This window comes from Tyto alba, unplaced genomic scaffold (genome assembly GCF_018691265.1).
Source record: "Tyto alba isolate M040663 unplaced genomic scaffold, T.alba_DEE_v4.0 Super-Scaffold_6, whole genome shotgun sequence".
NCBI classification, from domain to species: domain Eukaryota; kingdom Metazoa; phylum Chordata; class Aves; order Strigiformes; family Tytonidae; genus Tyto; species Tyto alba.
This window is the reverse complement of record NW_024881327.1, coordinates 46375173-46402992: the sequence shown is the minus strand read 5'-3', so window position 1 is coordinate 46402992 and position 27820 is coordinate 46375173. Positions and strand designations below refer to the sequence as shown.

The 27820-nt window shown below is 37.8% G+C and overlaps 2 protein-coding genes across 2 annotated transcripts in view; both read right to left on the bottom strand.

Moving 5' to 3' along the window:
• Positions 1-16807, bottom strand: part of POLN (DNA polymerase nu) — a 103239-nt gene extending 86432 nt beyond the window's left edge. The window contains exons 1-6 of the mRNA XM_032987335.2: positions 16168-16807; positions 11698-11759; positions 7996-8484; positions 7328-7518; positions 5401-5513; positions 2217-2374 (exon numbers count right to left, since the gene is read on the bottom strand). Of these exons, the coding sequence (XP_032843226.2) occupies positions 2217-2374; positions 5401-5513; positions 7328-7518; positions 7996-8484; positions 11698-11759; positions 16168-16300 (1146 nt within the window). The 5' untranslated portion in view covers positions 16301-16807. The remainder of the gene's footprint in view (positions 1-2216; positions 2375-5400; positions 5514-7327; positions 7519-7995; positions 8485-11697; positions 11760-16167) is intronic.
• Positions 16808-18099: 1292 nt separating this feature from the next.
• HAUS3 (HAUS augmin like complex subunit 3) lies at positions 18100-27484 on the bottom strand. Its single transcript, XM_032987336.2, has 5 exons — positions 27349-27484; positions 24877-26400; positions 23375-23811; positions 20504-20732; positions 18100-19176 (listed from the first exon to the last, which is right to left on the bottom strand). The coding sequence occupies exons 2-5, from the start codon at positions 25777-25779 to the stop codon at positions 18943-18945; spliced, it is 1803 nt and encodes a 600-aa protein (XP_032843227.1). The 5' UTR covers positions 25780-26400; positions 27349-27484; the 3' UTR covers positions 18100-18942.
• Positions 27485-27820: the final 336 nt, after the last annotated feature.

Below are 27820 nucleotides of genomic sequence, written 5' to 3'. Positions count from 1 at the left end.
CCCATCTGCTCAAGGGTCTTAGTCTACACAACTTCAGAACTGTTTGCGTTGGTTGTTTGTGAGTAGACAATATGGACACCTACACTATAGGCTTCCCTCAGCCTATAGCTGACTTGAACACTGCAAGACTGAGAAGTGGTAGGCCCTTGAAGGTAGGATGCAGAGGGCTCTCTTCAAAGCTGAAATCTCTAGATGCACTGGTGGTCACCCTTGCTTTATGAAAGTCTAGTCCTATCAGTGAGGACTTCTCTCTACCCCAGACAGATTAATTTAAGCAGGACCATATGCCAGTGAAAACCCATCAACCTGTCTCCAAGAAACCTTGTCTGTATCCAATGGTTCTGGAACAAACGAGCTGTCTAAGAAATACTATGCTTTCAGCAACAGACAGCTTGATCCCATTCTGGAAGACCAGACAGGTTTCAATTGACACCAAGATTTCTCATCAGCAAATGGAGCAATGACAAGAGCAGTATGATGTTTAGCACCTGTTTCAGCAAAGGTTTCAAGGTATATGGACTATGACCCCTTTTAATGAGCCTTTTGGCACAGCATCAAATATACAGACAAGGAGCAAGTAGCACATATTCTGTGCTAGAGAGGTGTGTGGGTAAGTAGCAGGCTACAGAATAACACAACAGTCATTCCAAGTACTATGGCAGGTGGACAAGAGCAGCACAATACAGAGAGTGCTTAACTGCAGTAGTGGGGCACAAGACATGAAATATCATCTGGCATGGATCCATCTGGGAGTGTAGACAACTGTTAGGAACTTACCAGTAAAGTCAGAACAAGAAGGTTGAAGGGAGAAATCTGTCAAAGAGCTAGGATTCACACAAAGAACTGGGACTCACTGAGCAAAAAAGAAGCAAAAAAGAAACTGGGAGAGGCCAGGGAACAAATTTATTGCATAAAGAATGGGGGGAATAATCACAGGATGCTAGAAGGTGACATTAACTGGAACTTGGGTAAACAAGTCAGCATAAAGGCACTGGAGATGGTTGGGGCAAGGAAACAAACTAGACCTGAAGTAGGGCAGGAAGGAAATAAGACTTCAGTATTTAACTTAGAGATAGGAATTTGGATGACAAAACTGAGAAATTATAACTAAGAATAGATGTGATATGTGAAAAACAAAAGACTGAGTCGAGCTAGGGAAAGAGAAGATTAAGGATGCTGACTCACAGGAGGGGACTTTACATATAGAAATAACCAACAAGTTTATAGATTCTGCCTGTTTGTCTGTCCATTCCCTACACTAATAGCTTAATTCATGAAGTAGCTTCTGAAGAACTGCAGTTTACAGCTAGTGTTTTAAAGTAAACTGACTGTTTTTCTCAGAAATGTCTATACTGATGGGTATGTGCTGATACAACTGACTCCTAGGACCACTTGACATCCGTGGATTTGTATCCTAGGAGCACTATAATCACGTTACAATACTTCTATCTAAACAAGCAAGGCCTCTGAAAAGTGAAAGGTTTCAAAAAAAAAAAAAAAAAAAAAAACAACCCACCAACATTAAGTTGCTGTACATCTATTTTTATAATTCAAACAACCTCTGAAGGCTATTGTGTCCAGAGTAGATCACCACGGTCCAAAATACAAATACCAAAACTTTGTAACAATCATTAAATCAGTTTTAATAGACAGTAAGATATTTCTATAGTGCTGGGGATAGCTTCTTAAAAAGTTCATCATACATTCTCTCTTACTGAGAATAAAAATAGGCAGATTTTTCATACACATGCTTGGAGGTTTACATTTGACTCCCTACTGTTCCTCAGACTATGATGTGGTGTCTACCAGCTGTGAAATTCAGCAAAATTGTTAATAACAATTAACTAAATACAGACTACAAGTTCACAGAAATTAGAGAACAAGGCATTAGATATTTTGCAAACCAAATTTGTCTGCAAGGAGGTAGAAAGAAAAAAGATCAGATTATACATTAATTGATATTGTTACTGAAGTTTATGGTTTTGAAGCAGAATTTTACAGCTGTTCCTGGAGAATACGATCCCATCTCAGTAGAATTCAGTGAACCCTTCCCTGCTCCCATTTAAAATTAGTTTCCAACAAGTAGTATTAATAATTTTCTTCCACCAGAAAAGCATTATTTTTTATTTTTCAATATTTTGTAAGCAAAACCAATTCTTTCATAATTCCCTTCCCCTTTTAACCCAACCACAAACAATTTAAAACATACTACTTACTGATGTATTTTTCAAAGTGCCTGTATCTGCATTTACTGTTCCCATAGAAAAAGACTTTTTAAAATACTTCTGTATTAAACATTCAAAAGAAGGAACTGTGTCACTGGGGTTTATCAGCCATGCTGCAATCCTCGGATCTAACACGATGCTGTCAGCAACTACAAAAATAAGTTATTTCTGACAATCAAAATATTTAAATTACCTTCCATACTGAGAAATACCTCTACAGTTTTGCCCATCTTTCCTGTAGACACATGCTATAAGTAGACAAGCATCTGCACTATGAAAATGTTAAACGTTGAATTTACAGCTGTAACAAATGGTTAATATCATGACTACACAGAAGTTCTATATGAAGTATTTTTGAAGAGGGTTTTTTTTGTTGGTTTTTTTGGTTGTTATTTTTTAAAACTTGAAACAAACAAGTAAACCTTTGGTTCTTACAATTGACTGCAAAAGCCTCTCTTTTTCATCACTGAAAAATTTCACATTGAAGTTTTTCTTGTGAGTGTCTCCCTCTGTTAGAATTTTGTTGTTGCAGTTGATTGGAATCCACAAAATTGCTCTTGAGAGTCAGGGGAGAGAAGATTTACCTCCTAGCAATCAGACTTCTGAGAACTTTAACGTACTTATAAATTCACATATGGGTGCACAATGTATTGTTCCCAAAAATCAGAACCTTTTGTCCTATAGGATCATATGTGCTTACACTGCACTTTCTCTCATGTTCACATAGACACATAGGATGGACCAAACCTAGTGCTATTTCACTTCCCTTTTAACTACAATCTCAACATATGAACTGTAGTACTACAGAGGAGACAAAGAAACTAGTAACTAGAATGCTTTCTGATATATTTATAGATAGATCTAAGCAGCCTCTTCAGTACCTTCAAATGACAACCCATAGGTACATTGGTAAACAACTCCATGCTATACAACTTTACAGACTCAGTTACCTGGAAGCAAACTTTGCAAGTTACAGCTGCAGGACTATTCTAAACAGAACCAGCTTGTTTACCTCCACTGATAGAACTGTTGCTGGAAAGAACATGTGGCTGATCAGCAGATGTTAGGGAAGGAGACTTCTTGCCCATGAATCAGCTTGAGCTCTGCTGGAATGGCCAGATAACTGAAGGATACTTCATCTGCAAGATCTTGTACCAGGATTTTATGGTAGCTCACAATCCTTTTCTCTGAATGCAAACAGCTATTCACCTCAAAGGCTAACAGATGCTAAGGAACAGCCCCAGAAATTGACTCAAGGATACCCTCCTGACAGTACTACTCAGAGAGTCTTTCTGTGATTGGAAGGAGTGGCTTAGACTTGGAATTGCGCAGCTTAAGTACAAACTCTGCATCCACTCCAAAATCAAACTTTGGATGTGTCCACGGGATGTCCACTGGTCTTTCAGCAGGAAGTAATCTCTAGAGGAATTAAATGAAATTTTGACAACTGACAGATTTGCCATGAACTGAAATGATGTGTTGTGAAAAGGCAGACTAAGTGACTCGGCCTCACTGATGGGCAGTAACCCTTGGCAGCTGACAGCTGTTTGGCAAATGCCCAGAGGCTGCAGGAAGGCTCTGCCTAGAGAGATGCTGCACATTCAGAAGCTCATGTGAATATTCCATGAAATGAGCACCAATTTTTCTGATAACAACTACATCTCACCAAGGATAAATGGAAGAAGAGAATCCTGTTACCAAATAAGAGTCTCTATCTTAAAAAGGATAAAGAATCAAACTTCCCAACCATCCCTTCCTCCTCCAACTAAAATTTTCACTAAAGATGAGGATAGCAGTAATGAGTTATAGCCACCAATTCAGTCCTGGAAAAAGGAAGACACCTTTAAGGTGAGGAGGCGGCACATATGGAACTGATACAGAACAAAGCTGAAAGGAGTCAAGCAAAAACAGGGTTAAGCTGGGATGAAGAGAAGAGTCTGTGCTGGTAAAAGCATGCTTTCCTCAAGATTGAAAAATGGTACTGAAGCCTTGTCCTCCTACTCCAAAACATTAGTGAAGCCCAGTGGCAAAGTAAGCCATATTTTACTAGTCAGGGCTAATGTATCTCCATATATTTCACTGGTTGATACAGTAGCTTGAGAATGAGTGCAATTATTCGACTGATTGCAGTTAATATGACAGAAATTTCAGTGTTCGCTTGATTTACAACAATGAGAATTTTTACCTTAGAAAAGGCAGAGGTTTTGTGGTGTTGGTTTGGTTGGTTGGTTTGGGGGTTTTTTGGCTTTGGTTTTTTTTTTTTTTTTTTTTTTTTTTGTTCGTTTGCTTTGGGGTTTCTTTTGTTGTTGTTTTTTGGGGTTTTTTTACCATAGCAGAAATAATGGATGAGGAAGCATCAACTTACAAAATTTTAAAAAACCTAGACAGGAATTCTTTTGGATACTTGAAATATCAGATACAGTGTGTACAGGTTATAAAACTGTCACTAGTACCAGTACCATCGTGATGCTTCTTCCCTCCTTCTCCATTCCCAGGGCTAAGCATCTTTTGTATAGAACTTCACACCAGATACTAAACCATCACCAGTTTATTGTGATTTACTGATGAAACTTCGGTTGCAGAACACAAGCTGAAGACCCTCCATAGAGGGGGACCTTTCTGAAAGGTCACACTTATTTTCATAATTCACTCAGCAGTAATCCAATACATAGAACCAAGGAAAAAAACATTGTAATTGTATCTTGTATCTTCTGTTTGTAGTTGCTTTTAAATGAATACAAAAGAGTCTTATTTGCTCCTAGCAAAAAAACAAGGACTCATTCAAGTGATTCCTAATTCTGACAACTATGAGCGTCTCAGGAATTTGCTTTAGCCTTTCCTCTTAAACATAGAAAGTTTTTCCAGGGAACATGAAACATGAAGCAGTTTGACCTTTCCAGCTATAGTCATGACTGTGTTAACAGCTTTTGTTCCCACTGGAAGCTATCCCTAAATTATTCAATGGTTTGACTCCTACTCTGAGAAGAAATACATCTGACTTGCCAAGCCTCTGGTCACAACCTCCCCCAAGAACAGTGTTTTTTTCCATGGTACTAAAACTCTGTTTTCCAATATATCACTTAACCACCAATGTAGTTATTTCTACACCTAGTGATTTTAACAGAAACATCAAAGCACAGAGATTACAGGGTTAGAGCACAGAATAGATAGTTACCTTGTTTCCAGCTAATTTCATTACTATAAACTTGAAGTAGAGTCCTCAGGAAATCTTTTGCGTTGAAGCAAATAATCGGAACTTTGCAATGTAGCATTTGAAACAACACTTGCCTGCACAGAAGTAGTTCATTAACACACACTATATTGCTACTAGATTTATTGAATCTATTTACTTTACAGATTTAATTAGCATCTAATAATAAACAGTTAACACAAGACATTTCTTTATTCCTGTAAGAACAGAATATTGTATTTGAATATTAAATTCTCAATTCAATAGTACCTCAAAGTTCATTCTATAATACATTAAATATCCAAGCAGATATGCCTTATCATGCATTCATAAAGAAAACAAATCCTTATTTGACACTCTAAATGCAATCTTAATCCAAAACAGCAACTGGCATTCCTGTAATACTTTAATATACCCAAATAAGATCACAGAGGCTTCTGAGTTAATGTAGTATTGTAAAATGATTTAAAATTTACTAGACAAGCTAAATTGCCATAATTGCCTAGTGTTAATATGCTATTTAAATGTAGAATGCTTTGTTTTTGTCACATCTTTCCATTCCTTTTGAAAATATTTATAATTCCCACATCCATGCTATTGTAAATAGATTTTACCAATTATATATATTAGTGTATAGATTTTACTAATTATTTGTGTCTTTTTTTTTAAAAAATAAGCTCTATTTTGGGCAACATAGAAAAATAATTTTTTATAGAGCTTTCAGATTTATCTTTGGTGGTATGAAACCACAGTACCACATTTTTTAATATATTAGAAATTGTGTAGATCATAAGGAATTATTGTATACAATGCAGATCCACTATTAAAGCACTGCACCATTTTTACAACAAATAATTACCTATAGGTTTCATCTAAGTGCTAATACACTTATTCAACTTGTTTATTATTGAATTTTTACTGTTCATATATACATGCTTTATTGATGCGTTATTCTCAATTCAGAACAACATATATTCAAACTATCAAGTTATTAAACTAATAGTCATATAACTCCAATATTACAGCTGGAAAAGGACTGGTAAGTGAAGTGATTTGTTTCAAGTCATGGTGGAGCAGTGGCAGAGGTGCAACTAACAACCAAGCTCAACATCTTGAAAATGAATGCTTTGTAATTTAATAACCCAAATTCAGCAGTTTACAATAAAGCAGTTATCAGAAGCCATATAATATTCTAATGAAGTTTTAACATGCAACTATTATATCTAAGAATCAGCTTCAGTTCTCATTTCTCCCTTTATGGAATACTATTTCAAAGCTAATAGTAAAGAATAAAAATGGATTTTGGGTTATATTATTTGGAATTTTAAAACATAATCCAACTTTTTAAATAAATTAGTCTAAATACTAAACAGATACATAAAGCATTTACTTTAAAAGAATCTTGTAATTTTGAGGTAACATCATTACTGAATATTATGAAAACTTCATTGGGAATCTCAAAAGTGATTTTAAAAGCCTATTGTGCTCAAAAGATTAAAAACATTAGCAGAGCTCAAAAAGAATGTTTGCTGTAATAATGTCCATCAAAAATATACTAGATAAGAAATGAAGTTCAAAAAATGGAAGATACAAGAAACAAACCTAAATGAATCATATTTTTTGGCGCCATATAGCTGTAAGTTGTTCATAAAGGATTTCTAGGTGAATGTAAGCAGCTCCTACCAGAATCCCAACCTAGTTCTGCAGGGCTGCAGTTAGTGATATGCTGAGCCCAGAGGAATAGTCTATTCTTACTTGGTTTATATGAGCCCAGGCTTGACACAGAATACAGCTAATATGAAATTCAATGAGCTTGATGTGTAAGAAGATTAAGTCTGTGCCATGTAACCAATGTCACTGTTGCTATAAGCATATGTAAAGCAAAACAGTATTTTTTCCTGTATACTCTCACCACACAAATTCCTTGTGAGCCTGTTGTTCTTGTTCCCAAAGAGATGACCATTCAGTTTTTAAATAAATTAATTTATCATCTTCATTAGCAGCATTCCAAGTATAGTCAGTTGAAGAGTAACTGGGAGGGCAAGGGTGATCATCCCGATTCTTCACTAACACAACTACTCCTTTCACTGATGAGGTTAAGACCTGTTAAGTATAATTACAACAGTACTTCCTCTGACAGATTTTATGCAATCCTGTAAAAAAAAAATCCCAAATATTTTACAATATGAAATCTAGTACATACACTGGAGTTACTGCATACACCATTGACACAGCAGAGGAGTATGCAAGTGTTTCAGCCTTGAAACAAACATCTACAGTGACAGACATAGTAAAAAGCAGGAAAAAAATATTCTAATTCAAACAGTCACTTTAAGTATACAACTGCCTGTTTAGTGCAAGTGGTTTCATTTTTTTCAAGTTTTACTGGCAACTGAAAAATAAAATGTAGGCAGAAGTATTAAGGTTTACCTCATTTTACATTTATATTTTCATAAGCAATAATACACAAAACTGGTCCACATTCTAGACTCGCAATAAACATGCTTTTTTGTTTACAAGAGTCATATGCACTGTTCAAATGGTTCTGCAAATCTAAACAAAAACACATCACTCACTAACCTGCTCCGAGTTGAGCTGTGAAGAACCATCTTGAAATATCATAGTAGTTACAAAAGCCACTGCCTGTTCTATAGACACAAGCAATTCTCTTTTTTCTTCACATCCCAAACTCCTGGTATCACAAGGATAATTTTGAGAAGTCTCTGTTTGTCCAGAAGTACAGTTGTATCTCCTTTCACATGAAGAAGTGTAAGTCTTTACAGGTAATCTTCTTGTTTTCTCTGAACAAGATGTAGGTACATCTTGTTTTCTTTTAAGGGGAGTAGCTATATTCTTTTCACCATCCTTCAGGGTTTTTGCTTCTACTGAAAGATTTCTTTCTCTATAACTCCTTGTTGGCAGGTCTAAATCCTGGCAATAGCTCACTGTTTTGGTATCTTGACAGCAAAGCAATGCATCAGTATGTACTGTCCTGACTATCTGACCAGAAGTACTTTTTTCAAGGCTGGCAGATGTTTTTAATAAGGCAATGGTGGAATCATGAATCTCCTGGAAAAACTGGAAAATTTGTAGCAAACCAATTATTCAATTTATTAGGAAAAATAAAAATGAATATACATGAGTTAATTTAGATAAGCTTTGAAGGAAGTGATATTCTATGAAAAAAAACGTTCATACTAACAAAAGTTAGTTTAGGGGAACCACATTACATAAAACAAAACTCAAATATTTATCAGTAAAGATTATTCTGTTGATTTATATTGATTACATCCAAAAACATCACAGTTTCTTTAAATGAATATTAGTCCAACACTAAAAATGGCAAATTAACAACTGTAAGATGCATCTAGTCTAGTACCCAGTCGCCCATAGTGACTACATTATTAGTGACCTTTGAAGAAAGAAGAGACCATACATTTCCATCTTTAGCTTCAATATTCAGACCTTTTTTCCTGACGGCTTTGTTTAGTAAAGAAATTTTGGCAAGGAACCACAATGACTGCTCTGGAAATTCAAGTACATCGAGTCAGCTGGATCCCCGCCAATTTCTTCAAACAACTTGCAGGATTGTAAGACAACAAAAATATGTATGGAAGTCACACTGAAGAAGTGTTATCAGGTGTATAAATAAGTATTATATTCCATTCTGTTTAATCCAATATGCCCAGAACAGCTTTCCTACTCCAGATAGTCCCTGGATCCCTTTAAAGCAACATGCTATTAAATAGCATTAAGCAAGAAGTTACACAGTGATGTTACGATTACATCCTTCATCCTTAATTTCATAGGTATGCTGCTGGCCCTAGTATTTTCTTACTGTTTATTTCGCTAGTTTATTCTGCAACCTCTTCAGCTGAGATAGATCCTCTGTCTTGATTTCATAAACAAGAACTCTGGAATGGCAACGAGCAACCTTTCCAACATTCCCCAAAGTAAATGTGTGTTTAACTATTTACAGATACACAGAGCTGTATCTTCCCTCAATACTCCTCTTACACCTTGATCATCAACAGGTCTTACAGGAGCTGGCAAGCTTTCAACTCCTGAGGCATTTGAAAAAATGATGTATTATTAGTGATGCATTTGCAAGCGGTTTCTCAAAGTTTATTTGGACTATACTATTGTATATTTACATTTAATTTACTCAGATCAGGCAACTATAAAAGAATACAAAATCCTGTTAAGTTCAACTTTTTGCATGATGACATTTTTTAGTAGTCTCCTTCATACTGTCACTTAGCCATACTACTTTTTCCTTAGCAGATTTTAGTATTTGTTTTAAGTTTCCAATATTCTGTTTATAATAAATCCCTATACTACCCAAAAATGTTTTATTTTTTGAATGGAAATTCCATATATTTTATTTTAAAAGCTCCTTCATTTTTATGTCATTTCCTTTTTGAAAGGAAGCATTCCTGGAGTGACTTATTTAGCTCTTAATGACTTGGAAAGATGATAGTCTGTCAGAATATCTTTCAGCAGGAAGATTTTGAACTTGATCTCACAGAGAGGCAAATAAAAAACAATTTCTACTGTGAGTTCTCTAACTGTTCCACAAAGCAGTTATCTTCTCAGCATCATGCATAAGTGTAATATTCACCCCATCCATTAATAAGTAACAGAAGCCTCTCAATTACTATATTTTCTGCTCTCATAGCAATCTCCTCAGTACCTCTGCTGTCATTGCCATTCTAAAACCTAAGGCCTTCTCGCTTCAGAAGAACCACAAGTTACTGCTTTTCAGGGCTCCCATCCATTCCCCAAGTTGACAATTTTCACTGATCAAAGGGTATTGTCCATCTCTACTCAATCTGTATTGACTGAGCAAGCCAGAATGACAGAGCAAATAATATTTTTTTTGCCTGGTTCTGCAATATTGCTCAACCCAGTTCCCATATTGCCAACGCTCAGAACTATGGTGTCAAAGGATGAAAAAGGCTTAGACTAGTTAAGATCATACTTCACAGGATCAACTCTACAGCAAAAGTACAATTGACAGGTTCTGAGTAAAGAGAAAATGACAGCTAATTAAGCTTTTCTCACTACCAAAATTAATTGTGGTTGTTCTGAACGAAGACAAATTAATTGAACACAGACAATGCTTATCAAAAAGTGGACACTATAAAAAGTTACCACAAGTGGAAAAATAATATGACAGAAGGAGCAAATGCTTAAGAGAAAATGTAGAAAGACAACCAATTCACTTCAGTGTATTCTTCAGTCAAACAGCAAATAGTTTTATTATTTAACACAGTAGAATTTGAATTAGGATACTCAAGTAATTATAGAATCAGGAATAAGCAATTCTCTTTTAAAGGTTCAAAAATAAGAACAAAGCAACTTAATTATCAAGTCAGAATAATACATCTGTAACTACAGCTGGCAACAAAGAGAAGCAGCAGCTTCCAGGAAGAACTGATCTTTTAGTAGAAATAATGACATGGCTGGAAGCAGAGAAAACTCCCAGGATATAGTTTCATAATTTATGTGGATGTAGGACAATTTCACTAGATGCAGTGAGTCAAAATTAGCACCCCATCACAAAAAAGGGTGCATTCATGTGCACCTACAGCTGCATGTCTATGAGCCAATTTAATTTGTACAAAACTATCCCACCCCACAAAAGAAACCAGTTTTCTGCATCTTGAGCAACCTGAATGGACTTGCTGAAGTGTGCAACATGCACCAGAGTCAGAGTAAGGAAGGCTGTGAAATTTGCAGCTGGAACAGGAGTACACTTGGAGTATCTGCAACTCATCAATTAACTCAAGGGATCTTACAATCACAGACTGAGTTGGGGCCGTCACAGTTACCCGATCCCATTCTTACACTGGCACTCACTGGCATGCACATTAAACCAAATTCAGAGAGATGATTAAACCAAAAATTAACCTTCCTAATACAAAGTAATTTTTCATATGAATCAGCTCGCTTTATGATTACTTGCTAGTGATGGTTCAGTGACAGATGTTTGAGAAGATTTTTAAACCCTGGTAACTATCTAAATGTGGCAACCTCATTTATTTCTGATCAATCTGTCACAAAAGACTAACTTCCTATAAAAAGGATAACAGAAGTGAGGCCAAGACTTCCATAGGTAAATAAATGCCAAATGGAAAATATGACAGAGGACAGTTACCTAAACTATGAGCATATGCAATATATTGTGATAAAGCTTGTTATGAAAGAGCCAGTCTAACAACTTCAAACTCGCTATGAAAATACTGCTTTTAGTGGTCTACAGTCTTAAAATATGCTTGCCTTTTCATTTTTCAGATGTGCATCCTTATCACCTAGTTTATTTCCCTTTGTCTTCTCTATACCTTTAAAAAAAGAATAGGAAACATTTTACAAATGAATCAGAGTAGTGCATATAACTTACATTACATACAGTGTTACATTACTGACACTTTTACCAAACCTCAAATAATTGCAATAAAATTTTCCATGACAACCATTTTCCTCAAATAAATATCATTCATGCTTAAATGCCCCGCAGCTTCCTAAATATGCATATGCAAAAGCATGCTCTGTCCCCATTAAAAAAAATTAATTCAAATTTGCTACATGGCAGACATTTTCCACGTTATTCAGAAGAGACTTTACTATAACAACCATAAATATGCATATTTCCTTCTTACAAGAAAACACATCCCATCTTAGTCAAAGTAAAGCTGAGGGTGTGGGCGAGAAGAAATAACAAAACCAAAAAACAAACTCTATACACTTTACACAGTTTAACTGTTTTCTTGGAATTACGCAGTATTATTCCACAAAATTTTCTTCAGTAAAACACTATTTACATATTTGTCTTTAGCATATTATGCCCTACAGAGAACTGACCATGCTTCATCTGCAGAGGATAATTTCTTTCTATTGTTCATCCTTGTGATAGAACAGGTATTGCATGACCAGACAAGAGAGAGCAAGAATTCAGAGCTATCAAGTTGACAGAAAAGTAAGGCAATGACTGGAACTACAAAAAGCAGAATGGTTATCAGTGTGGGGTTTAAGATCATAGAACGGTTTGGGTTGGAAGGGAACTTAAAGATCATCAGGTTCCCACCCCCCTGCCATGGGCAGGGACACCTTCCACCAGACCAGGTTGCTCCAAGCCCCGTCCAACCTGGCCTTGAACCCTTCCAGGGAGGGGGCAGTCACAGCTGCTCTGGGCAACCTGTGCCAGTGCCTCACCACCCTCACAGGAAAGAATTTCTTCCTTACATCTAATCTGAATCTACCCTCTTTCAGTTTAAAACCGTTACCCCTCATCCTATCTCTACACTCCCGGATCGGGAGTCCCTCCCCACCTTTCCTGTACCCCCTTTAAGCACTGGAAGGCCACTCTAAGGTCTCCCTGGAGCCTTCTTCAGGCTGAACAGCCCCAACTCTCTCAGCCTGGCCTCACAGGGGAGGTGCTCCAGCCCCTTGATCATCCCCGTGGCCTCCTCTGGACACACTCAAGCAGGTCCGTGTCCTTCTGATGTTGGGGGCCCCAGAGCTGGACACAGCACTGCAGGGGGGAGTCTCATGAGAGTGGAGCAGAGGTGGAGAATCCCCTCCCTTGACCTCCTGGCCACAGAACATCGCACTTGGCCTTGTTGAATTTCATGAGGCTCATACAGGCCCACCTCTGAAGCCTGTCCAGTCCCTCCAGATGCCATCCCTTCCCTCCAACATGTTGACTGCACCACACAGCTTGGTGACATCAGCAAACTTGCTAAGGGTGCACTCAGTCCCACTGTCTGTGTCGCCAAATGTTCAACAGCACTGGTCCCAACACCGACCCCTGAGGAACACCACTCATCGCTGCTCTCCACTTGGACATTGAGCCATTGACCACAACTCTGAGTGCAACCATCCAGTCAAATCCTTATCCCCTAAGTGATCCATCTGTCAAATCCATGTCTCTCCAATTTAGAGATAAGGATGTCATGCAAGACAATGTCAAATGTCAAATCTGACAGTATCAGAAGTGTCAAATGCTTTGCACAAGTCCACTTGTGAGATGAAGATAGAGCCCTGTGTCACAGCACAGCTGTGGGCTCACCACTGAACTACCAGTGATATTTAGCCTACAGCTCTAAAAAGCACAGATGCTTGTAGTTTAAGGAAGGCTTTATAAATGCACCTCAGGACTTTGTGCCATGCTAAAGGAAAGTTTAGGACGTGCTTTCTCTTTTCTGCCCTCAACATTGCCCAGTAGCCCCTAGAAGCATGTGAAGACTGAAATAAAAAAACAGGGGCAACAGGCTAGCAGTAATTAGACTCAGTAGGTACAGGAAGAGGAACAGGGAAGAAGTCCACAGAAATGCAGGTCTCTCCAGAACTTGCCATTAGTCAGGATTCTCATCTCTAGATTCTTTTACTGCCCAGCCAAAATACACCTCATGATCAAAATAGGTATTTTCTCCCCTTCTGACTCCTAGTCCACACCAAGTACAACACTCCACTACTATTTTCAGCTATGATATTTGCATTATCAGCAGCAAGACACTTTCAGAATCTCATGTGCTGATGACCAATGTCAAACAAAGCATAAGGTGATTTATTTCTGTTTACTGAAACTGTTTCAAAAAAATTTTGTCTAGATAAACCAGGACCCTGTACTTAAAATACTGGAAAAAAAAACATTTTTAAAGACTAACTAGCTTAGTCTCCAGAAGAAACTAAGCTTATTATTTTATAGTATTACATGTAGGTTCATGTTGCTGTATGTGTATGATCAGTTATTTATCTCCAGCTCAGACTTCTAACATGAACTGTTAGAAGAACAAATATGGCATAGCTGTAGCTTCAATCATTTTAGGTTTGGTTTTCTTGACACTTCCTACAACAAAAAAATTATAATTTAAGAATGATAGTAACTGAGTTTATATTCAGTACTTTTAACTGTTTCACAGCTAGATACTTTTTCTTGACAAATTCACTCTCCAGAGAAGATGATGAGGATTACATTCCTCTCCTTCAGCACACATTATTCAGTATGACAAGTATTTGAAGCACTCTGTAACCTCAAACTTCTTGTTTATGAAAAAGTATCACCAGATGGCAGTAGAAACCTATCCTTGCCTTCAAACTCCTTAAGAATAGGTGGAACCATTACAAGCTCTACTGCCAAGATAAACACAGAATTTCATCTGCTAGTTGAACACCGCGGATATGTGTCCTAATTGAACCCAATATTTATCTTCTAAAGACAGAGTTTTTCTAGTAAGCAGCATTTAAAGATTTATCAATAAAATACTGTTCAATATAGTTTGAAACAGACCAGCTAACATGACAGGCTTTTGGTTTTTTTAAGGGAGGCAAACTTTCTTCTCTCCAGATCCATGCTGATCAGCTAAAGCTATATATACAGGCAATTTCCTAAAAGCAATTCAAATAAATTTGCTTTTAAGCCTGTACACTAGAAACAACTGTAATTACTACACAGAAAATAAGAGCAAGAGAAGTTACTCATGTGATCTGCTGCCACTAGATGCTTATACTGTTTGTTCACTCCCCAGTGAATATGGATTCAGCAGCACTACAAAGACAACAGCAAGTTCATTTGACAAAAAATACCAGAGTTTCATGGTTTTTAAAAAAAAAAGACAATCTGCAATTTTACAGCTTGACAGAGAGTGAATGGATCAAGAGTGGCCAACATAACACAATGTAGATAATGTACAGCAGAGAGAGTTCCCCAGTTTAAGACTAAACACATTGCACAGGAAAATTAAGGAAGGGAAAATAACAAGGTAGCAAGAAAAGTAGAACTGCATTTACACTGAGGCAGAAGAGAGATCTGATCTTCTTTAAAATAATCTGGGTTTTGGTCCAAATGTACCATTTTAAAATAATGAATCCATCCCATATTTCTTCAAACACATATCATCAATTCAAACAGCAATGAACTGCTACTCCATCAGGCTCCACTGATCCCATACCTTACTACTGAAAGAGCCTGAACTGCTACTTACATAAAACTGAGGGTGCAACAAACACCATGTACACAAGAACAAGTGCTAGATTTAAGTCTCATGGACCAAAAAATGTTCCAGAATCTACTTCTCAGTAGAAAACAGACAGCTGAAATGGAGCAAAACTCTAACTTACTATCTACTTCTTTCCAGAGCCACAAGACTGGCAGACTATGAAATGCACAGAATTGAGAACAAAAATTCCATCTTGTAAAACCTCCCTAGTATCCACAACATTCTAAATAAGATTTGCACAACAGACAAATATCTGCTGAGGCACTTTTAACATTATCTAATTTGCTCCACCACTGGGACTTTTGTTCACTCTTCCCCCTAAAATTTCACAAGGCCTGAGTTGCTAATGAACATGTGTTTCAAGACAGACACGAGTCTGGAGAGTTCACAGGCCTTCTGGCAAGTTCCCAGTCACTCTAGTGATTTTTAAATATCTAGCCCAAAGTCAAGTTAACATATACATTTAGTATTAGTTAATTAACAGTTTGAAATTCTGATTTACTTCTATGCCACATAGCAGGAATAGGAAGAAAAAACATTGAGTGTAGAGGTAATATAAGGAGTTCCTTGCACTCACATAGCGCTATTTAATCAGAAAATCCCAGTAAATGTCAAGAGTTACAACTTAAATTATTTTCTAAGCCTAGGAACCTAAACTCCCACCTTTATAGGGACTAGAGGTTTGATGTTTTGTTTGGGTTTCAGTTTTTCAACTGAAAATAGAAACACAAATAGGCTGCAATTTACTCACTCTGGCTATTCTTTCTGCTAGTCTCAACTTCTCCTACAGGTATAGACTGCAAAGCTGTCATAATCCTCTGAGCAATATCAGATAAAGGCACTTTAGAAGTCGCATATCCTACGTATGATGTGTATTGTTCCATTTTTAAGATGAAACCTAAACACAGAACACACACAAATTATGCATTATATCAGGGCAACAAAAGAATTTGCACTTACATTCTGTTGAAATAAAAGACAAAATATAGAGAACCTGTTCAGCCATTCATTGCCCTCTATAGAAAATGACATGTCCTCCCTAACATGCCTATCAGTTTCTAAGTATTGCAAATAAAAATTAGCAAATTGTAATAATTTACAAAAACCACCAAGTGAAACTTCTCTGAAATGGTGCTTTAATAAACCAATAAAAAACTAGCAGCCCTAATAAGTAAAGTTAACTTCTAATAAAAAAAATCTGACAAACAAGAACTAGCATTTATGTCTGAAATATTTCCCCCCTCCTCCACATCTTTAAACTAGTCTGTATCTAGCATGTGCATACATTTACTGTTACTGATTCTCAGATTTTATAAAGAAAAAAAAAACCTTTCAAAGAACTGCCAAAATAGAGTCAAGACAAAAGAAACAAGTATACTGTCATGATATACAAACATTAGTGATGTGTTGTTTCCGAAAATACTTATTATAAAAGACGCCTATTCCTTAAACTTTGTATAACTGGTATACTCAAGTACTATGAAATACTAATAACATTGAAATAGATACTACAGTTTATTTGTCAGTATAGGAAACAGGTCAGCAACATCTGAAGTCTCTACAAGTTTTGACAACAGCTATTGCTGTTGTAAATTTTACCCTTTTTAGAAAAGCAGTTGCTTTTCCAGTTGGCCTATAGCCGTACAAAGAGCCCATAAATACAACACATATGGGAGAATTAGAAGCCACAGTGTCCATACTGATGACTTTGTTGACTTCATATACTTAGACCAGAACAAAACATAAAACTTACCACAAACACAAGATAAATATCCAACATTTTCAAAATGCTTAAAGGATCCAAGCTGTACTCTACCAAAAACTGCTGTTACATAAATTCTTCCTATACAAGATAATAACTGAAGTCCTGGTACTCTGGCCTTCTCCCACTAAATCCATTGCATAAGTAGACTTCCAAGTCAAGTTTAATCATCAAATAAACAGTATCTCCTCTGTTTATATGAAGATATTTTTCTTAGCTCAAGACCACTGGCAGATTGCAAGTTTGAATACTTACAACATTTGTATCCAGATTCAAAGAGAAATATCGATCTGGCTGCACTAGTATTGGCTATACCCATCTAGCTCAGATTTTATAGTAAGCATACAAAAGGGAGAGATGTGAAATGGCATTCTTTTCCCTGACATTCCAAAAGTCAGAAGTATAATCTTTCCCCATGCACAACTCCTCCTAACTCTTAACTATACAAGCAACACTTCTTTCCTACACAGGGTAAAAACCCTCCCTGACTTCTCAGGATGGGAAGCAGAGTCTTAAAGTCTCAGGGGCAGATCCAAATGAGAACCTAGTAGACTAAATATAAACAAGATGCTATGCATGAGAATATGTCTAAAACCAACACATAGATTTGCCATAAATATTGACAGCACTGAACTGAATTTAGAGTGTTTGGCATTTAATAATAAACACAATGTATAAAGTTAAGCAGCATGAAACCCAGATATAAAGACATTCAATCACTAAGTTAAAAATTTGAAACATTTAAAAATAGTTATACTCACATAAGTTAAAAGTCTGCCATCAAAATAGTTTTAACACTACTGTTACTAAAGTTAAAGCTAATTTACTAACCTTCATCGATATGTACGACACTTGAAAGCAAGCACAGCTGATCCCATCAAAATGTAAAAGACTGGAAGTTAACCATACTACAAAAGCCTGTTTAGTTCCATTGGTATATTAGGAAGCTATACAAAAATGTGATAAACAGTCAACAATGCACATGAAAGCAGAAGTATGAAAGCATCAGGACTCTGAATTGAAATGCCTATCACTATAAAATACAGAGCAAACTCAGAAATACAAAAGGTAAATTTAAAATTATTTTTCTCTGAAGAGCCCACTATGAGTAAGGACTGGTTTCAACGGAGAAGACAGGCAATAAGTTAAATTAAGAGTTATCAGAATGGCCTTAAAACAAATGGTCTTGGTACTTGAAACAGATTCTGGTACATATTCCAACACATTTCTAACAAAACCAAATCTTCTTAGAACTGTAAGGGAAACGATCATGGAATATCTGCCTTGGAGAATTCTCCTGTTCAGAGTGAGTACATTACATTCATGTTCCAAAATCTGGAATGCCTTCTCCGCATTTAGTTTTCAGTTCACATATGAAAGGTTCTTAGCATGCAAGAAAACTTATCTCAAGGGTATGAAATGCTCTTTCTTGTGCTATGCTGTATGCAGTGAAAAAATCAAATTACAGGCTAGCAGAAGAGCAGTCTGAATGTAATTAATTCAAATAACCAACATATTACTTCATATCAAATAACTTTGACAGAACTGAGATTTGAACTCGGAAGGCAGATGTCAAAAGCCACAAAGTAGCATACAATCCAAACTTGGTAACTGTGGAAGTTAAATATACATTGCAATGACAGATAAATGCTAGCCTGGAAAGCCAATATTTATTCCATAAACTTGTAGACAGTTTACATTAACAAGTGTTGCTTTCCTAAGAGTACATTGAAGTTGTTTAAGAACTCCACTAGCGGTGAAATTCTAATCTTCCAGACCACTGGCTGTGGCCTCAGACTGCTGCTCAAGCTTCTCCACCATTTCTTTCAAGCGGTCTTCATCTTTGAAAAAATACACATACAAGTTTCTTTCCATCTGATGCAGCTTATTGGACTCTAAAAAGTTTCTCTTTGACTTCACATCAGCAATCAGATCCATAAGAAGTTGATTTAGTTTATTTAAATCAGCTTCCAGTTGATGAAACAGCTCAGTAAGTTCCTAACAAAAAATACAAGACAAAAAATTATTACTTTGATATTGTTAATACACGAGCTGAACTAGAAATGTAATTTTACTTTTGGAAGCCACTTTAGTTTGTAATTGAAAAGTAATCACAAAAAATAGAAACACAGATGATAAGGGATTCCATTCAATTTATATAACTTTTGAGCTCCATGTAACTGTACTCACATTAGGTTATGAAAAGCTAATTTCATTTATTTCTTCACTAAACCAGATGAGTTAAGACCATAAGAATCCAGCCTTCGACTAGACAGATGATTGAATGACATTTTCAATCAATTACAAGTCTTCATAGCTAGTGAAATCTTAAAAGGGAACAAAACAACTACAACAAAAAAGCCAATTCAGTTTTAAAATTAAATCATTAACTACCAGCTACAGTTTTCCCAACTGTGATTCTTATGATGGTTCAGTGTAAGCAGAGTAGTCATCTACTTGCACAGTATTTCCTTATTAATGGAATTAATCTTCTTGAGAAACAGTAGCAATAGAAAGAGATGTCACTATGTATTAAGAGATAACTTGAATCAATAGAAAAGTAGTTGATTTAATAACATGTAATCCTTAAATATATATTGTTCCAATTAAACTATTCTATACGTTGCAAGCTCACTTGACAGATGGAAGTGCTAAATATATTTATGTATTTAACCAAGAAAGTATTATGTAACAGTAGACTTCTCTCAATCCACTTTTGAGATATCTACAGTTATTTAAAAACCATAACAAGTTGCCTTTAACAACCTCTATTCCCATTTAAAAGAGGCTCTAAACCCAGCACTTGGGAGCACTGTAGCAGGCTTGTCCTACTACAACTGTCCTTCAAAATTCAGATATTCTTATTTAGTCCAAATAAGCCATCCATGGCCAGGCTTCTTAAGGGGTCAAACCATACTATTCAGTTGTTAAGAGGTAACAGGAGAAAAAAAAGCCCATCTGAAATAAAGAGGAATTTAAACGAGTTTTCCAGTGACACCATATTCAGACAGCACATTTCCCACACAGAAACTTACTAGTAACACAGGACTGTACATGCCATCGAAAGAAATTAAGTTAGAGGCAATGATTTGCTCAGAAACAAAAAATTATCACCTGTCAACAGTTACAAAATCCAACATTTGCTAAGAACAACATAAATACTGCATCCATCATCATTATGCTAATAAATCTGTTGCTGACATGTGGGAGCCAGTTTGTGTCTCTAGAGCCTTGATACTACATTTTTCCTCAGTAAAATAACATTACACACATTAAAGTAATAATTTTAATAACCATTAAAAAAAGTAATGATTTTAATAATTACCTGACTACGGAGCTGTATCTCATTTCCTCCACAATACAGAGCATCGTGAAGGGTATCTACATCACTTTTCAGCTTGGACAAAAGGAGATACTGTTCTCGAGAAGATGCTTCTAGCTGATCTTGTACTGTAGCACAGTCCTGCTTTAACTTCTGAGCCATCTGCTCTAGGCTTTCATATGTTTTAAAAAATTGTTGGTTTTTATTTTCTCCTTCCAAAAGCTGATATAGCCTGTAACAAATGAAGTTAGACATACAAGCATTTATAAGTTTCCTAAGCATTCCTGTCATTATTAGTCAAGGGAAGATGTTAATGTTGAGAAGACAGGACTAGTAAAGCACAGTATTGCTCAAGGTACTCTTACTGCACTGCTGTATCTCCCACCAATTTCATGATTCTATATATATATGTAGCTGATACATGATTAATAGGACTCCAAAATATTTCAATATTAAATTAACAGCAATGAAATACCAAAGTAACAGTTAGTAAGTACAAAACAAATGTCAAGAGAAGTTGACAATGTTCGTTTGCCAAATATTTTCCAACACTTCAGAGACTGCAAAGACACAATTTTAAGTGCTGAAGAATAGCAGACTTTAAGGGCCAATGAGAAGTAAGAATAATGTCTATAACATTTTCTATTGATAAAGAGACTGCTAAGAAATTCCCCAATTAGTTATAAGTCATGCAAAAGACAGCAATACTTACTATACCAAATTGTAACCTTTCACTGGATGAGGAATAGTAAAATACTATTACACATAACTTTGCTCGGTTACAATTCCCAGCTCTGCATATTAAAATCTTCAGGAGTTGAGCCCCAATATAGAATCAGATTGGCTTTAATAAGAGCAGGAGCTATATTTCAAAAGTAACTGAGTTTCTTTCAAGTGTCTTGTACTTACAAACCCTGTAGGGCTTATAACTCTTTCAACTTCCCTTCCCTTTTTAAAAATGTTCTGGGTTTGTGTGGCAGGGTTCTTGGTAGCAGGGGAGGGAGCTACACCAGTGGCCCCTGTGAGAAGCTTCTCAAAACTCCCCTGGCTCCAAGATGGACCTGCCTCTGGCCAGGGCCAAGCCAATCAGCTGCACCTCTGCAATAATGTATTTAAGAAGGGGAACCTGGGAATAGGAGGACAACTTGCAAGGAGGACATCGATGCAAACACCAAGGTCAGTGGAAGAATGAAGTGAGGGAGGTGCATGGAAGAAGAGCCCTCCCCCCTGCATCCTGGGGTGAAATGACAGGGCCACCCCTGTGTCACCCACGGAGGTCCACGGTGGAGCAGAGATCTGCCTGCAGCCTGTGGAAGAGCCCACATCAGGGCAGGCGGCTGCACCCAACGAAGGCCGGGACTCTGTGGGAAGAAGCAGCCCCCGCTGTTGTAGTTTAGCGCTGGGAGGACTGCAACTTACGGGGCTGACCCACGCTGGTGCAGTTCAGGAAGGAATCACGCCAGGGAGAGTTCATAGAGGTCTGTCCCCTGTGAGAGGGGAGCCACACTGGAGCAGGGGAGAACAAGAGGAGTCCTCCCTCTGGGGAGGAAGGAGAAACAGACTGACTGTAACCCGCCATCCCCTGCTCCCTGTGGGGCTGCAGGGGGAGGAGGTAGAGAAATCAGGAGCACAGCTGAGCCCAGGAAGAAGGGAGGGGTGGGGGGAAAGTGTTTTTAAGATGTGGTTATATTTCTCACTGTCCCACTCTGTATGTTAAGTGGTGGTGGTGTTAGCGTTTGAATTAAAGTAATGGGGGTTTTTCTTCCCCTAGGGAATCTGTCTTTTGCCAGTGCCCATAATGGGTGAGTTACCCCTCTCTATCCTTATCTTGATCCCTGAGACTTTTGTTTCATTTTCTCCTTCCCAGAGCTGTGTCAGGGGAAGGCATGAGTGAACAGCTGCATAGTGCTCAGTTGCCCTCTGGGCTCAAACAAACAAAAGTGAAAAAGTAGCCAGACGACATTCAGTGATCTGGAAACCTAATAAATCTGAACAAAAATTTTACAAGTTGCCAGTGCAAACACACAACAGGAACAAAAGTAATGCTGCCTAATGCTTGCAGTTATTCATTGTTCAAAACCATACTCAGCTATCAATTATTAATGTCAGACTTTTCCTCCTTTCTAAAAATGGTGCTTTAAGTGTTTTTTAATTATTGATAGGTGAGTATGGTTTTGAACAATGATTAAGTCTGACATTAACACATCTATAATTGTACAATATACCTCATCAAAAGCTTTAGAGTCTTGAAGTGACAGCAACACAGCAGACACTCCTAATCACCTAATCCTATCACCCATCACCTGAGCCATAAGGAGACCTAATTACTTAGATGGCGAAAAAACAGACCTCTACATGGGTGACACTGAATCCAGATAACAAATCAAGCAGTAAAAACACTTTAACATTTCAAATATTGGAAGAGTCATTCCTCTATTCTACCACATCGGGGGTTTTGCAAGCTAAACTAGTAAGGTCATGCATATGATCTGGGAAATCACTGTTCTTAACAGCTCTCTACATCTGTACTTCTAGAACAACTTCCAAGAGGTCCTAGAACAGGGCACCATATAAGACAGGTTTGGCTTTAAACATTCATCATATTTTGGTTATTACTTAGGAATGCTTAGCAGTATTAACAAGACTGATAATTGAACAGTTTTTCCTCAGGCAAGCCTGAAAAGAATTTCAAAGGATAAGCAAAAGGCAAGTCTCATATCTTCAGTGCTTCAGCTCTGGAGAATTCAAAATACTAGTTAGCTATAGCAAGTAACTAAGACCTTAGCAACAGAAAAAACTTAGCTCACCTAAGCCTTTACCTCCCCAGTATTATTTCAAAGTAAATCAAAGTTCAGTAGTGACTATAATGCTTACCTGCAAGAGAAACCATCCTCTGAACTAATAGTATTTCTTGGCTTTGCACGTTGAGTTTGCTCAGTTATCACCTGTAATCTCTGTTGCAACTCATTACTGCTCTGTTTCAGAGATTCTACCAAATTTTCAAGTTCACAGCAGACCTCCTGGTGTTTTTTCAACTCCATTTCATAGGCTAGCTCAATAAGTTCAAATGATGCTTTCTGTCTTATCAAATGCCTGCATATTTTATTTTGTCTTGAAGCATAAGTGTCATGCTGAGCAATCTGATGATCCAAGTACCTTTTCAGCACAGGCGCGCTCAAAAGTTGTGCATTCTCTTTCAGAAGGGGAAGCAGCTCTTCATTGCTTATCCGAATTACATCTTGTTTAATTGTTGAAATTTCATCATTTAAGCTAGATATTTTGGCATCGAGGTCTTCTCGTTTTCCATTATCCTGCATAAACCAAAAAAATTTTTCAGTTTCTTCCCAGTTCTCCCCCAAGCCACTTCTCAAACATATTTCTTCAGTTCACACAAGATTCATCTACTTATGTTACATTAAAATCACTGCATTTTTTTTATCTACAAAATAAAACTCAAACTCTACAAGCAGTTTTATGGAACTTTACAACATAAGGTAAACACAGATTTACAAAGTAGATATCAAATAAGTATTTCAATAAATAGCAATTTAATTCCATTGCAGGGCCAAGAAACAGTGTATTGTGTTAAAAATAGCAGAGCTGTATTTTATTTAACAGGCAGATTTCAAGCATGTCTAACTGAAATCTCACAAGCAAACATAATTTTCTATATTCAGGCGGATGACTATCAACACTGCTATCAGAATCAATCTTTTTAAAATTTCTCTAATCAATCGAGACCTATATGCTAGTCATCCATAAATGAAAATATACAAACCAACATGATGCCTCAAGTTAGTCCATGACTGGCATAAACTAATATTTTTCTTTCTGTTACGATTCCCTCACATTCTTAAATCCCAGAAGCCATACCTCCCCATCACTCATTTCTTGAGAGATTTCTGAGGCTTCAACTGTCAGATTTATTTGGTACAAATACTTGAGTTTCAAAAGAGTCAGCGAACTAAAATTTAAGTTTATGCTATGAAATATAAACAGGAATATATTTATCATTAGCTCCCCAATACCACAAAATTTCAACCAAAGTTAAGCTCTTTTGTTGTACAAACAACCAACAGCCAGTCATAATTTGAAATTTCAAAGTTAAACTTAACTAGAAAGGTACTAATAAGTTCTAGAATTTTAAGGTAATAATTCTGGAAAGTAAAGTTAAAGGTACTCTGCCACACTGAAGAACTGGAGCTGCTTCACAAGAGGAGTTTTGTGAGCAAGACTACAATTTCATAAAAGTGCAACTTCCACTATGTAAAATTAGTTGAAATAACAGTAACTCAGCAATTTCTTTTACTAGATCCAGTTGAACATTCCCACCTGTTTAAAAGCTCCACTACCTTCTATCGACTTTTGCAGCTTACCTTCAGCATGCTCTCTGCGCATTTTATAGCTGAATTCATGCTCTCCTCTTTAGCTTCCATCCGAATTAGCTGACATTGAGCACAAATATATGCTGTCTGGAACCTGGCCATCTCTTGACTCTCTTCACAAACTTCATTAGCCTCATCACAAGTGCCTTGTTCGCTTGTAACTGTAAGATGAGAGCTGCCTTTGTGTGATTCTTCATCCCGTTCAGACATACCTTGACAAAAATGGTTTCTTATGTATGAGGCAAGTGCTGCAGTGCTTTGTTCTTCCTGAGACAAATACTTGTCCAAAGGAAGTTGGGAAAAAAACACTGGCTGTAGAGCTGACCCTTGATCTGAATCAGTGAAGAAAGAGGCCAGTTTCTTAGCTGCATCCGTAAGAGACAGCAGTTCATTATTAAGCTTATTATTTGCTGCAGTAAACACTTCCAGTCCTTCTTTCAAATCTTTACGTGCTTCCTCCTCTTTACTTTTTAATGTTTGTAACATATGACTGTTGACAGAAACCATCATTTGAAGCTTATTATGCCGATAAATTTGAAGTTTTTTTAACTTCTGAAGAGTTTGAAGCTCATCCTCTAAATTCTTCAGTTCCTCCTCTTCTTCATCCTTCTCTTGGCTGCTGCTCTCTGAATCCAAGGGCTTCATCGTTTTAAGGACTTCATCCAGTGCGCTTCCTTCCAAAATTGGCTTACCAGACTCAAGGAGATTATCAAAATCTTGCAGTTCTTTTTCAGATATCACATTCTGCTCATTTACATTTCCACAAAACCACTCCAGAAATGATTTGTCTTCTGAAGATTCAAACAGCCAGTCAAAATCGTCTCCATTAAGCTCATCGGCTTTTGGATATCCAATTTTCTTAAGAGTTTCCACAAAATCATTTCCACAGCTCATGATCAAAGTATTTTTTGTGAGCAGGAAAGATCCAAATAGATAAAAAAATCTGCAGTATTATTTCAGTTGTAAATTTTTTGTCATTTTAAATGACCATTCAGTATTTTAATAAAAAGAGTCTGCACAGGAAAAAGGAAGTGTCAGATTACACCAGAAAACTGGTGTTGAGTGGCTGGATTAGAGTGGCTATTCAAAGATTCGAAATCAATTTTTTTTTCAGGGATATCTTAACATAATTTGTTCATCAAATCAGGAAACATTTTTACATCAATTAAATCCCCAATCTTTGCAAGCACTTATGTTTGTATGTTTGTCTTTAATTCACATAAATTTACTATTAAAATAGAATAATACTACCATTACTTTAAAAGCAACAGTTGTAAATATTATATAATTCACTGGCCTGCAAAAGTGATTTACTTATATAGTTTTCCTCACAAATAAAAAAACCACCCACAATCATTTTAACTCTTCCAAAATGAAAGTAGCTTTCAACTTGTTCTAAAAACAAACTACAGTGATGTTACATTGCACTTCAAGATCTTGCTTATAAAGATTTTTTTTTTTTACTTCAGCAGAGAGCAGAATCTTATCTTCTAAATCTTCATTTCAAAGTTTCCTCTGAAAATTGAACAAGAAAGTCTTCAACATAAAAATATCTCAACAGAATAATGCAGGTTTTTGACCAATTATAAAAAAATTAAGATCAGCGTAAATACTCGTGAAAATAATCACAAAAGTTACAAGAAAAGGGAGTTTGCTGTTTTGCTGTTTCACAGCAAACAAATCATCAGCTTTGGGATCCTAAAGTACAACAGACAGCAAAGAATAGGATAAATTATCAAGTCAGAAGACCTTGTCTGCAACACTCTGGTAATATCCAGGCCTTTTTCTTTAGTTTGGTATTACTTCATACTTTGTTTCTAGAACATACATTCCACCAGAAAACCCCACTTTGCCAGCCGGCCTGGAGGGCAGGAGTGCTGAACAAGTAAACTCATCCTTCTAAAATTCTGTGTTTACTGAAATTAGCTTAGAGTTACAGATTATGTAAGAAATAGCATTTGTTATGCAAGTTTCATCTCAGAGGGCAGCCTTCCAACAGTCCTCTGCCTTCCGTGCTAAAAAAAAAAGGGCTGTCATCAAAATAAATAAATAAAAAGGGGCGCACATAGCTTTACGTATGTGTATGCAGATCATCAAAGCACACCGCCACTGCCACTCAAGCCGCCATCAAACACAAATAAAACCTTCGGAGCCCTGAGGAGGCTGTCCACGATCCCCGTCCCCAGCACGGGGACGCCTAACCGCCACAGCTACCTCAGCCCGCACGAGTGGGTCTCTCGGGAGCTTTATCCCAGCGCCGCTGAGCTCAAACGCCCGCCGGCCAGGTCCCAGCTTTGGGACAGCTGCTGCCTACACAGCCCCAAGGGTAATCGCGGCTAAAGAGCCGCCCCGGAGCAGGACAGGGCAGGACGCGAGGAGCGGGGACGCTGCGGCGGCTCTGTGTGTCCCCCCCTCCCATCCCCGGTGCGAGAGAGCCCCAGCCCCACACCGCTCGATACTCACCTCAGCGGCGGCAGGACGGGAAGGGGGAGAGATAGCGGAAAATGGCGGGAAAGCTGAGGAGAGGCGGTAGCCTCCCCGCCCCCGGGAGCGCGAGCCCCGCGCGGAAGGGGCGGGGCCGCCATCCAAGCTCGAGCGCCAACGGCTCGAAACGCCCGCCACGCGCAAAGTCTCGCGAGGCCTCCCCCCTCCCCGGCAGGGGCCGCCGACCGCGCCTGCGCGGCGCGAGCCGCTCCCCCGCCTCCCTCCCGAGCGGGTGGACGGCCTCCCCCCGCCTCGCGCCAATGAGGACGGGGGGGGTGGTGGTGTGTCAGTGACGTCACAGGGGCGGGGCCCTCCCGGCGAGCAGGGGCGGGGCCAGCGCGTGGCTGTCACCCCCCGCTGAGGGGGCGGTGGCCGCCCCGCCGTGCCGGCGCCCGTTACCGCTGCAGCCTTGGTCGTGTTCCCGGAGGGCGGAGGAGGCCGGGCTACCGTC

Excerpts from the sequence above, each read along its gene's own strand:
- HAUS3 (XM_032987336.2), bottom strand. The coding sequence starts at position 25,779 with ATGAGCTGTGGAAATGATTTTGTGGAAACTCTTAAGAAAATTGGATAT. Across the intron at positions 23,812-24,876 it reads GCGCAGAGAGCATGCTGAAG|GATAATGGAAAACGAGAAGA; the intron begins GTAAGCTGCAAA and ends TGGTTTATGCAG. Across the intron at positions 20,733-23,374 it reads GAGGATGGTTTCTCTTGCAG|GCTATATCAGCTTTTGGAAG; the intron begins GTAAGCATTATA and ends CATTTGTTACAG.